Source organism: Colias eurytheme, chromosome 13 (assembly GCF_061535395.1).
Source record: "Colias eurytheme isolate Ceu_HAF_F1 chromosome 13, ilColEury1 Martin Lab GWU primary, whole genome shotgun sequence".
Taxonomy (NCBI): Eukaryota; Metazoa; Arthropoda; class Insecta; order Lepidoptera; family Pieridae; genus Colias; species Colias eurytheme.
This window is the reverse complement of record NC_142992.1, coordinates 2545917-2558173: the sequence shown is the minus strand read 5'-3', so window position 1 is coordinate 2558173 and position 12257 is coordinate 2545917. Positions and strand designations below refer to the sequence as shown.

At 34.4% G+C, this 12257-nt stretch overlaps 2 protein-coding genes across 2 annotated transcripts; both read left to right on the top strand.

Moving 5' to 3' along the window:
- The first annotated feature begins 698 nt into the window (after nt 1-698).
- LOC149903243 (coiled-coil-helix-coiled-coil-helix domain-containing protein 2-like) lies at nt 699-9205 on the top strand. Its single transcript, XM_090108699.1, has 3 exons — nt 699-858; nt 942-1080; nt 8712-9205. The coding sequence occupies exons 1-3, from the start codon at nt 812-814 to the stop codon at nt 8958-8960; spliced, it is 435 nt and encodes a 144-aa protein (XP_089964825.1). The 5' UTR covers nt 699-811; the 3' UTR covers nt 8961-9205.
- Nucleotides 9206-9723: 518 nt separating this feature from the next.
- Nucleotides 9724-11840, top strand: LOC149903242 (uncharacterized). The gene is made up of 4 exons (XM_090108905.1): nt 9724-9756; nt 10280-10456; nt 10992-11308; nt 11765-11840. Exons 1-3 carry the CDS (start codon nt 9724-9726, stop codon nt 11211-11213), a joined length of 432 nt encoding a protein of 143 aa, XP_089965031.1. The 3' UTR covers nt 11214-11308; nt 11765-11840.
- The last annotated feature ends 417 nt before the right edge of the window (nt 11841-12257 follow it).

Genomic DNA, 12257 nt, shown 5'->3' with positions numbered 1-12257 from the left:
AATGCACTTCCTTTCAAATAATGTTGCGTCTACACGTTCTTTCAACTTGTAAAGTTTACCTTTACGAGTAAAATGAAATTATTATGTCTAGTTAATTTAAAAATTTGTTAATTATACAAGTTATATACATATTATATTGTAATATTTTAGACATATAAAGCGAAAGCAACGTTTAAAGTCACAGTTTAAAGTCTTAAAGTCGTCATTTTTCACAGGCTGGCCTTCGTGAATGAAGAAAAAAAATTAGTTGACAATGTAAATATTTGAAAGTAAACAACACTTTTAGCAGAAATATTATGCCTTTCCTCCAACCAAATTAAATTTTAATATGCCAACCCGAAGCCGAAGGTAAATAATTTAATTTAATAAAGTGATTCTAATTCGTGAACCTTAGCATCAAAAATATTCTGAATGATGATATTATAATCTTTTCATTCATATTCTATTATACTTTTTGTGTGCATTATAAGCATATGCTAATAATCCAATAACATAATTATTTTGTTATACTTTATAGATTTCGTAATTTCTAGTAGGTCATATAATTCTTTTCATTATTTTACACTGGCAAATGCGTTTGTTTTTTTTATCCCTTTCATTTTGATAATAAACGACAAAGAGGCCAAATTCTAATTTTAAATTTTCTAGAAAAGTGTAGAATGAAGTTAGTGTTATTGACGTTGACAAATGACATTTGTAAAGGGAAATCGAGAATCGTCATTTCGTCAATCAGTTGAAACTTGAAGTTCGCGAAGTGTGTTGTGTAAAAGCGTTTAAATTTTATAAAAAGCGATAAAAAGTTGATTTCAAGATGCCTCGACGAGGACGTTCTGCAAGTCCACCACCAGCACCAAGACGGTAAATACCTACTTTGATTTTCTTTTGTTTGCGTCATTTTTTTGTCTTGTGTGATTATAACCTAACAACATTGTTTTTTCTAGGGCTGCTCCACCACCGAGCCGTCTTCCAGCCCATGCTCCGCCTTCATCGCCGGCACCGAGTGTTGCCCAACCTCAGCAACCCTCGATGTTTGGCCAGATGGCAGCTACCGCTGGCGGTGTGGCTGTAGGATCGGCAGTGGTAAGTTTGTTACGTAATTGAAAATACTGCGCACTGTGCTTTTGTTTTACAAAAATAAGTTGATTCTGAAACTTTAAACATTGCGCAATCATTGAAGATATGAACAATATTTCCTTATTAGTTTCAGAAATCATATTGTGGCACTAAGCCAAGAACGTAGTCACGTGATTTGATTAGTATTTAGCAAATCATTGTTAAAGAAAACATGTTCAAGATAAATATAAAGTTCATAAATGACTATTCAATAAAATATATAATAACTTTACTCATTATTGAATATTAGATCAGTATAAAAAAGATCCTGTGGGAATTTGAAATGTTAGAAGAAATAGGTTTTTATTGTATTTGTTATTTTATTCTTATCTTTATGATTGATGACAATATAAAATACAATAAGGCGTTGGATAAGGAATGCACAAATCAGTACATTGTGAATGATTGTGCAGGATTTAAACATCAATTTGCAAAACAATACACATTCATAACTAAAATGAATGAGGTAATTTAATCTTTTTAGGCCATGACTTTTCTATTTTCTTTCAAGGCTCTATTGAAAATTCATAATTCAAGTTAAATATTTCAATTATACTTGAAATTGTCTGATGCTGTTATATATCTCAAATCTTGTTGAAATTATAAGGAAAATAAGTTATTCCCACATTATATTTTTTTTAATTAATTATTAATTAGTAATTTATTTATCCATACAAGCTTTTAAAAAAAACCACCACCTAAACAGACAATAAAAAACACATTTAGTTAGATTTTAAGACAGTGCGCGCACAAGCAACTTTGTCTCCGCAACTATTTTGTCTCTCCCACCCATGGGCTAGTATGAAAGTGCGCGCACGTAGTGACGCAACTCCCCATACAAATTGATGGGAGAGACAAAATAGTTGCGGAGACAAAGTTGCTCGTGCGCACTGGCTCTAAGCTGCACCTCTAGACATTCAACGGGATACTGGCATTAAAATTGATACAAGACCTGTAAAGACATTTGCTAATTTTATTTTTAAACTGCATCAAAATTGTTGCGTTATTTAAAAGATCTTATACTCTGTCCATTATATTATTTGCTTTTTGACAGCTTCACGCCTATGAAGGATTGTATTGTCTATGTTAAAACTTAAAATGTCATACAAATAATTATTGTACTTCATGGACAGGCCCCGCCCACTTGGTGATGTCTACACAGAATTATTCAATGATGGGTTGATAGATTATAATAATCGATAAAAATACCCTGTAAAATATATCCAATACAGAAAAACTCTTCTATTATGTTATATAATTTAAATAATAAACGTCAAGACAACCAAATTGTAAGATAGAAACCAATAAATAATAAAATATTTGTTTAGTTTAGTTTTAACATAAAATGCATAGATATGTGGTCTTATTACTACATATCTTATTAGTATGTTTACGTTGTAATTATTATTTATGTACCTGATTCCATTTATGATAATATTTTGAATTTATAATTGAAATGGTATCCCATGATAATCTTTTGAACATCACTTCGAGCTGTCAAAAAGCAATTCTTATAGTGGACAGACTATAGCATACATAGGGACATAAGGAAGTGACTTTGTTTTGTATTATGTACAAAACAACACCTTACATCAAACTAATAATTGATTCATTCATTTTGGTATAGAAACATAATAATAATATTATATAAATACATAGGTTATCTAAATCTATATATATAAAAGAAAGTCGTGTTAGTTACTTCACTTATAACTCAAGAACGGCTGGACCTATTTAGCTGACAATTGGCAGGGAGGTAGTTTAGAGCCAGCAGAAAGACATAGGATACTAAATATGTACCACGGGCGAAGCCGGGGCGGACCACTAGTTTTTAATATATGTATTATATAAAATTCACGTGTCGTAGTGATTATTTATGGATGACTAGCCGCTCCGCGCGGTTTCACCCCCGTGGCTCCTCTCCTGTTGGTCGTAGCGTGATGATATAATATAGCCAATAGCATTCCTCGATAAATGAGCTATCTAACACCGAAAGAATTTTTCAAATCGGACCAGTGGTTCTCGAGATTAGCGCGTTCAAACAAACAAACAAAAAAACTCTTCGGCTTTATAATATTAGTATAGATAGAGTGTAGTATTGTAACTATAGTTAACATCTCCCTAATTTTTTTGTTTCTCGTTAAATTTTGTGTGCATTTCGGGTAGGTCTAAGAATCGGATATCTATTTTTCATGCTCCTAATAATAAGAATAAGGCAGAACAACATTTTACGGGACAGCTAGTGAAATATATATTTTTTTTGTCGATTTTCAATGGACTTTGTGTGTAGATTGGTTAGGTTAGGTTATTTATTAAAATAATTATTTTGTGTATACTCTTGTGACTACACACTAGTTTTTGAAACTATTCTTAAACATACTGATTACCGTGAAATATACCAACATTGCCCACTTTTTTTGAAGTCCAATTCAAAAATATTGGTAGAGATATCGTTTATTTAAAAAATCAAAGCAGTATCATGAAATGTTCCCGACTTAAGTGGCTGGGCAAAGTTACCCAGGATTTTTTTCTATTTCATACAAATCACATTTTGATTTACCAAAAAGCCTTTGCACCAAAAAGCATTTGGTAAAAAAAAGGGTACATCTCAGTAAAATTAGCATTACTTTCGATTTCTTTTACTGCAAAGATTTCGTAGTAAGATTATGTTTTAGGCAATTAATTAAAGGATAAGAAGCAAAACAGAATATTGTTCAGTGACTATTTAATAAAAATAAACGTAGTTTTAAATTTAAGTTGTGGTTAAAATTTAGCGATTTATCTTTATTTACCATGGTTCTTTCCGGGATACCAAATTAAGCTTATTTTTCCGAAATAAACGGAATAGAAGTCATATTATTAAGTATCAAATTATGTGGTAATATGATATATCTCTGTTTAAATTACGTCAATATATTTCTCAACTGTAACATGGAAGGACATCGGTACCCGTAATACAGACTATAGTCTAGTACGGGACCATCGTTTTTGTATATGTATTTTGTAATTGTGGTTGTGAAATAAAGATATTTTTATTTTATTTATTTATTTATATGCTAACCCTAAGCTTTTTTTGTTGATGGGCAATGTTGTAAAATATAGATCGCTACATTATTGAGTAATTTTGCCCACCATTGTAACTTTTGTTTAAAACAACCTTCAGTGGTAAAAATAGTATAAAAATAATCTTATTATTTTATAACATATTATGAGTAAAAATAACCTGTGCTTTCACCATCATGCACAAACTATCACTTGAATTTTCACAATTTTTGCCCGCAAAATCACATAATTATGATATTCAACGCACATAATGGGCAGTGCTATTAATTTTGCCAAAGTATACAGGTAATTTTTGCAATTTAAAAATCTTCTTATGAATTGATCTTCGTTCAAAGATACCCTTGTCATTGTGGGCAATGTTGGCATATTTCTCGGCATATCTGTAAAATTTTGTAAACATTGGTCAAGCCATTTTTGAATAGTAAAGCAACTAACATAATGAGACAAGAATTTATGTTATATAAAAGACAAGTAAACCGCAAAAATTGCCTAACTCTTATCATTAACCCTTAACCCTTAAGAATATATATAATATGTTGGCTGATTGATGATTCTTAGATTAGATTCTGATCAATCTGCACAAAAATTCCATATTGTATGTTATCCGCCAGAATAATGTGAGTTATAGTGGAGTCATTTTAATAGATAAAAAGAGGTGAACTGCTTAAAAAAATTGATTAAAGTGAATTAATCGATACGAACTTGATACATATGTGAATTTTAAAAATAATCAGGGAAATCCCCGTCCAATAAATTTTCTTTTTCCTAAATTTAAGTAAATAAAACAGGTACTATAAATATAATAATTTAAAAAATGCATTTATTCAGGTGCTCTTTTTATATGTAACTAAAATAATAATGAATATAATTCAGAACTCAGTTATTAATTTACTATCAGCATTCGATTTTTAGAATTTAGAGTAACATCTCTAGTACTTAAAAGCAAAAGGGTAAACTGACGCAACATTGTAACGACGTCAGCTCTTAAAAATCAGAAATTGTTGATTATATTGAGAATCGTTTAATAATAATTATATCAAATCTTAAAATTACTCGTATCAGTCACTATTACACTATTAGTCCATTGAATGAGTCCCTCCAAGGGGGGTCTAGAGTGCGTGAGTTAGTAACGTAAGATGTTTCTTCGAAAACATGTCAAGAGTCCCTAGGTAATAAACATACTAAAACCCCGGGCCACTAGGAGGAGCCCCGGAGTGGGGGGAGGGGGGAAATGGGTCCATTTTTTCATTTTTCGCTTAAATCTCAAAAACGGTACATGTTAGAGAAAAACTTTCAAGGAAAAGATGAAAGGCCATAAAATTATCTACAAGTTGTACCTGAATTATTTTTTCCTATATCCTACCGTTTCTGAGTTATACGCAGTAAAACATGATTTTGGCTCAAACAATTTCCACATCAATCGATCAAAAAATATTTCTTTCTTCCAAAAAACTCAAATGTGCAACTTGTGACCAGTACTGATAGATTGCTCTTAATTAGGTCTATAATTGGTAAAATAAACACATTCCTCCATGGAAGCCTTTAGGAGGAATCGATTGTCAAAATATTATATTAGGGCAGTTTGAGTTACTGAACTTGATCTTTTTATTTTTTTCTTCCAAAAAACTCAAAAGTGCAACTTGTGACCGGTACAGATAGATTGCTCATAATTAGGTCTATCATTGCTAAAAATACCAGATTCCACCACGGAGGCGTTTACGGGGAATTGAATTTTATCAGGGTAGTTACGATACATGAACTTTTTTTTTTTTTTCTTCCAAAAAGCTCAAAAGTGCAACTTGTGACCGGTACAGATAGATTGCTCATAATTAGGTCTATCATTGATAAAAATACCAGATTCCACCATGGAGGCGTTTACGGGGAATTGAATTTTATTAGGGTAGTTAGTTAAAAAGTTCATGTATCGTAACTACCCAAATAAAATTCAATACCTCCTAAACGCCTCCATGGTGGAATCTGGTTTTTTTATCAATGATAGACCTAATTATGAGCAATCTATCGGTACCGGTCACAAGTTGCACTTTTGAGTTTTTTTGGAAGAAAAAAAATAAAAAGTTCAAGTATCGTATCTACCCTAATAAAATTCAATTCCCCGTAAACGCCTCCGTGGTGGAATCTAGTATTTTTTATCAATGATAGACCTTATTATGAGCAATCTATCTGTACCGGTCACAAGTTGCACTTTTGAGTTTTTTGGAAGAAAAAAATAAAAAGATCAAGTTCAGTAACTCAAACTACCCTAATATAGTATTTTGACAATCGATTCCTCCTAAAGGCTTCCATGGAGGAATGTGTTTATTTTACCAATTATAGACCTAATTAAGAGCAATCTAACAGTACTGGTCACAAGTTGCACTTTTGAGTTTTTTGGAAGAAAAAAATAAAAAGATCAAGTTCAGTAACTCAAACTACCCTAATATAGTATTTTGACAATCGATTCCTCCTAAGGGCTTCCATGGAGGAATGTGTTTATTTTACCAATTATAGACCTAGTTAAGAGCAATCTATCAGTATCGGTCACAAGTTGCACTTTTGAGTTTTTTTGGAGAAAAAAAATAAAAAGTTCAAGTATCCTAACTACCCTAATAAAATTCAATTCCCCGTAAACGCCTCCGTGGTGGAATCTGGTATTTTTATCAATGATAGACCCAATTATGAGCAATCTATCTGTACCGGTCACAAGTTGCACTTTTGAGTTTTTTGGAAGAAATAAATAAAAAGATCAAGTTCAGTAACTCAAACTACCATAATATAATATTTTGACAATGGATTCCTCCTACAGGCTTCCATGGAGGAATGTGTTTATTTTACCAATTATAGACCTAATTAAGAGCAATCTATCAGTACCGGTCACAAGTTGCACATTTGAGTTTTTTGGAAGAAAGAAATATTTTTTGATCGATTGATGTAGAAATTGTTTGAGCTAAAATCATGTTTTACTGCGTATAACTCAGAAACGGTTGGATATAGGAAAAAATGATTGAGGTACAACTTGTAGATAATTTTATGGCCTTTCAACTTTTCCTTGAAAGTTTTTCTCTAACATGTACTGTTTTTGAGATTTAAGCGAAAAATGAAAAAATGGACCCATTTCCCCAATCCCCCCACTCCGGGGCTCCTCCTAGTGGCCCGGGGTTTTAGTATGTTTATTACCTAGGGACTCTTGACATGTTTCCGAAGAAACATCTTACGTAACTAACTCACGCACTCTAGAACTTTTTATTCAATGGACTATATGTATGTAATCGTAATTGAAAAGCCATTGTGCAGTTCTAACAAATCGAAATAATATAATATTTTATTCTCGTCGTAGGTAGTTAACAAGGTAACATTATTGAATTATGTTTATCTGTCAAATTTTGCCTTTTAAAATTATTCTAATATTAAGACAAGAAAATAAATTAAAATAAAGTATATTCTCAGGATTCGTACTTTGGCAAATCAAACTATATTTTCTTTTATGCTTTATCCTCCACTTCATATTTATAACTAAGGTAGTAAGGGCTGATTTTTCAAACCTTGGTTAAAACTTATTCGTCGAATAATGTATAAAACTACCATATTAAAAACGTATTCTAATTGCCCGTATTTGACAGTTTACGTGACATTTATATTTTTTGGTTTTATGGCATTCAAATGCTTTATAAATATAAATTTATAAAGAATAGAAAAAATTCGATCACAAGGCGGGACTCGAACCCGCATCCTTTCGCGCCATTCCGGGGCGGATGCCTGACCAACTCAGCCACTCGTGACCCACCAGAGCAATCGAATTTATTCTATTCTTTCAGTTTTATGTGTCTGTAGGGACACACCGCGCGCCATCTATTGAGATGATTAACAACCATTTCAACCAATATGAAGCACTTTTCAGTGAATACAATATTGTAACGATGGAACACGACCTTTTTTGTTGAATTTATATTTTTTGGTTTTATGGCATTCAAATGCTTTATAAATATAAATTTATAAAGAATAGAAAAAATTCGATCACAAGGCGGGACTCGAACCCGCATCCTTTCGCGCCATTCCGGGGCGGATGCCTGACCAACTCAGCCACTCGTGACCCGCCAGACATATAAAACTGAAAGAATAGAATAAATTCGATTGCTCTGGAAAAAGGTCGTGTTCCATCGTTACAATATTGTATTCACTGAAAAGTGCTTCATATTGGTTGAAATGGTTGTTAATCATCTCAATAGATGGCGCGCGGTGTGTCCCTACAGACACATAAAACTGAAAGAATAGAATAAATTCGATTGCTCTGGCGGGTCACGAGTGGCTGAGTTGGTCAGGCATCCGCCCCGGAATGGCGCGAAAGGATGCGGGTTCGAGTCCCGCCTTGTGATCGAATTTTTTCTATTCTTTATAAATTTATAAGTTTACGTGACATTTTAATATTATCGTGTAATACTTTATTGGACGGATAAATTTTATCCAAGCATTGCAAAATCGGCCCTAAATGAAACAAATTATTATTCTTGATATTTATTGTTCGAAATAACTTATTCCAGGGCCACATGGCCGGCAGCGCTCTGACCGGCATGTTCAGCGGCGGTAGTTCCGAGCCGGCGCAGCAGCAAGCCGCGCAGCCCCCACAGGCCACCTACCAACAGTACCAGGGCCAGGCACAACAGCCCCAGGGCCCTTGCGCTTGGGAGATCAAGCAGTTCATCGAATGCGCCCAACAGCAACACGATCTCTCCCTCTGCGAAGGCTTCAACGAGGCCCTGCGCCAGTGCAAAGTGAACAACCACATCTAAATACATCCCCGGTGTCTAGAACATTCTTTAAATATTTCAGTTGAAAATTTTCGTCATGCTACCTCAAGCGTTCCAACTTCAAAGACACCATAGCAATTATGTACGATAGATTTGTTTATTTTATTTTTAGAAATTTTAGTAATTATTAATTTACATTCTTTTGAGACTACATATTGTAGCTCTTAGACGACGCCATTGTTAATTTATATTAGTTGACATTTTAAATAAACAACCATTATATTATTCATTGTTGTTTTATTTCTAAACGTGATTCTTGAGGTATAAAAAACCTATAAATGTATGCTAGCCTAGGCCTTGAATTTAGTAGTAACATTTTTATTACCTACTTATAATGTATGGTCTAACAATTTCATTGAATTATGATTTTTTTAAATACAAAATACTTAATATTACATTTGATTGTCTTTTATAATTAATTTTCAAAATAATATAAGCATGACGTATAATAATATAAGTTGTACTGATTTGGGTCAACAAATAAACGAGAAATGCCCCATTTATTAAGATTATGGGCACATATTTTTTGCCTTATTTATTAAAAACAGTAGTAGAAACATTCAGTGATAGCCTTCTAGAATTACCAGCAATAAGAAACATTTGCAAACACCACAGAGCACGGAGTTTCGCGCGCGTCCCCGCTCGCGTGCGAGGATAAAATTCCGTGCTCTGTGGTAAAGACCATCACACATGAAAACATCGTCTACCAATTCATCCAACCTTAATACAGGCGACGCCAATCATTATGGCGGCTCGGATATTAGCTGCGAGTCGCAAGGTGCATGTTGCACCTTGAGACCTGTCGAGCCTGCTCCCATCCGTCCCACTGTCCCTGAAATTATGTTCTGCGCAGCGACTCGCACGATATTCACAGCCGCCATAAAGTTTGGAGTCAAGTGTATTTATCCAACCACCAATCTCTGTAATAAGTATACAGGTTGTCCCACTGTTGGTATACTAAGCTCAAAGGAGGTTATAGCATACGCTGAGTTCATAAAAAATACTTATAAAATTCCAGACGCATTTTTTTTTTCAAATAGATGAATTCTTAAAACTATGCGTACACAAGCGACCCGTCCAAATTTGCCACCAGCACGTGAGCTATCGTTTATGATTATGTTTTCATAGACAAAATGCTCATATTAGCGAAGCGGTATATGCCGGCTGCGTGAAGCTAGAGAAGAATACATGGATTTTCAGGAAAAAATTAGCAAAAAAATTTTGACGTAATTTTGTTATTGTTTTTTTCGTGATCAGTGTATGCAAAGCTACAAGTTCCTTCGCGCTTTGTATACCAATAGTGGGACACCCTGTATAGTCTATCCACTAACTCCAGTGGGTCTCGCTCGCGCTACTCCCGCGCGGACCAGCACGCGCCGACGCGGCCGCCCACCGTCGTGGTGACGCCGATGCCGCGCCGCTCTGTGTTTCGTGACGCAGCGGCCGTGGCTGGTGGCGTCACTGTTGGCACCACTATGGTATGCGTATAGTAGACTAGCTGTGCCCCGCGGTTTCACCCGCATTGCTCCGCATATCATAGTATAGATTCCAAGAAATTGGTTCTAGAATGATTAATGACCCACTATTGGAAGCACAATAGTATGCTTAGCAGATAGATATGTAGAAATTCAGCTTGTTACAGCAGTTTTAAGTAGCAAGATTGAATATTTCTTAAGATTAACAGAAGCTTAACAATGTTTCTGAGTACAAATTACAATATAATAGTATTATTATTTAAGAATTAAGATATAGAACACAATGCTTTTGGGAGTTAATGCAATCTCATGCTGTTTTATATTGTACATATATGTATTGTTTAGTCACAGCATGATTGCGTAGGAAAAATTATAACGCAGATTATTGATTCTTTCTTTGAAAAGCAAAATATCAAAATGTATAGCTACTTATCCAAATTTATATTTTTAGTAAAGGCAGTAATATTTTGTTGTGGTAATAACTTTTAATTATTAATACTACCAGTACCTATGTACATCATCATTATCTCAAAAATAGGGTCATTTAGCCGGTGAAGCGATCACCAGCCTGTTCACGGGCCGCCGTCGGGAGGAGGTGATGCACTCACTACCCCGCAACTACGAGCTCGGTACAGAACCCAGCGGGCCGTGTGCGTACGAGATCGCACAGTTCCTGCAGTGTGCAGCGCACCGCGAGAACCTGCAGGAGTGCGAGGCTTTTAACGAAGCGCTCTTGGAGTGCAAGCGTCGGAACCGTTAGTTTTGATGTTGTTACGAGAAATTAAAACAGGAACTAGATGAGTATAGAAAGTACTAACTATATGTGCAAGACCACGGGTAAAAGGAATTATCTAGGTATGTTATTCCGGCACATAAGTTAGTACAGCACTGCCAAGTATAGAATCCATTCAATGGAGTAGTATTAAAAAAAAATATTTTAAGTATCAAGTGTTCTCGACTATCGAGCAATTACGCTGTAATGTGTACGCTGTAAGTGTGTTTCGCGGCCGCGGCGCGGCGCGGGCGAAATCAATGGCAAGTTGCACACTGCGTTACACATTATGTAATGTACATCACAGAGCAAGTAATATAGATGTACATTTTGTAGATAAACATAATACCTACCCCGTAGTGCATTTAGATTTAACCTTTGACCCCGTATATAATAATATGAGCTACCGTAATAACGATAAACGATGCAGTAAACATAAGATTTCATTGAATTAAAAAAATATATAATTTTGCCTAATTATCTTTATGTTGCCAAAAATGTGATATGTTAATAATAAGTATATTTTTTGCTGTTTTCAGGTTTACCTTGAAGATACATTTCCATCTAAGCATCAAAAAGTCATCTGTTTACGAACTGTGAATAAAACCATATCTACAGAATGCATTGTATTTTCTTTTCATACACCCACTTTCCCTTTATTAATTACTATCAAAAATCCGGTAGTTTCGAAAATTTTAGTGTGTCACTGTGTCATATAAATTCACCCACATGCTTATAGGGGCTTATTAAAAATAGCCTGTTGTATAGCCTATATATAATAGCGATATTATATCATCTAAATCCGTTCTGTGGTAACGCCGTTAAAGCGAAAAAAACTCAGATTTTTGCATTTATACAAAACTAGCTTTCCGCCCGCGTTTTCAAAGAAAAACCCGTTCCCGTAGGATTTCCGGGATGAAACCTATCCTATGTCCTTTCTCGGGTATCAAAATATCTCTCTGCAAATCGGTTCAGTAGTTAAGGCGTGATTGAGTAACAGACAGACAGACAGAGTTACTTTCGCATTTATAA

Coding starts and splice junctions, on each gene's coding strand:
- LOC149903243 (XM_090108699.1), top strand. CDS start 812: ATGCCTCGACGAGGACGTTCTGCAAGTCCACCACCAGCACCAAGACG. Junction 859..941: donor CCACCACCAGCACCAAGACG/GTAAATACCTAC, acceptor TGTTTTTTCTAG/GGCTGCTCCACCACCGAGCC. Junction 1,081..8,711: donor TGGCTGTAGGATCGGCAGTG/GTAAGTTTGTTA, acceptor AACTTATTCCAG/GGCCACATGGCCGGCAGCGC.
- LOC149903242 (XM_090108905.1), top strand. CDS start 9,724: ATGGCGGCTCGGATATTAGCTGCGAGTCGCAAG. Junction 9,757..10,279: donor TATTAGCTGCGAGTCGCAAG/GTGCATGTTGCA, acceptor GTATACCAATAG/TGGGACACCCTGTATAGTCT. Junction 10,457..10,991: donor TCACTGTTGGCACCACTATG/GTATGCGTATAG, acceptor TCTCAAAAATAG/GGTCATTTAGCCGGTGAAGC.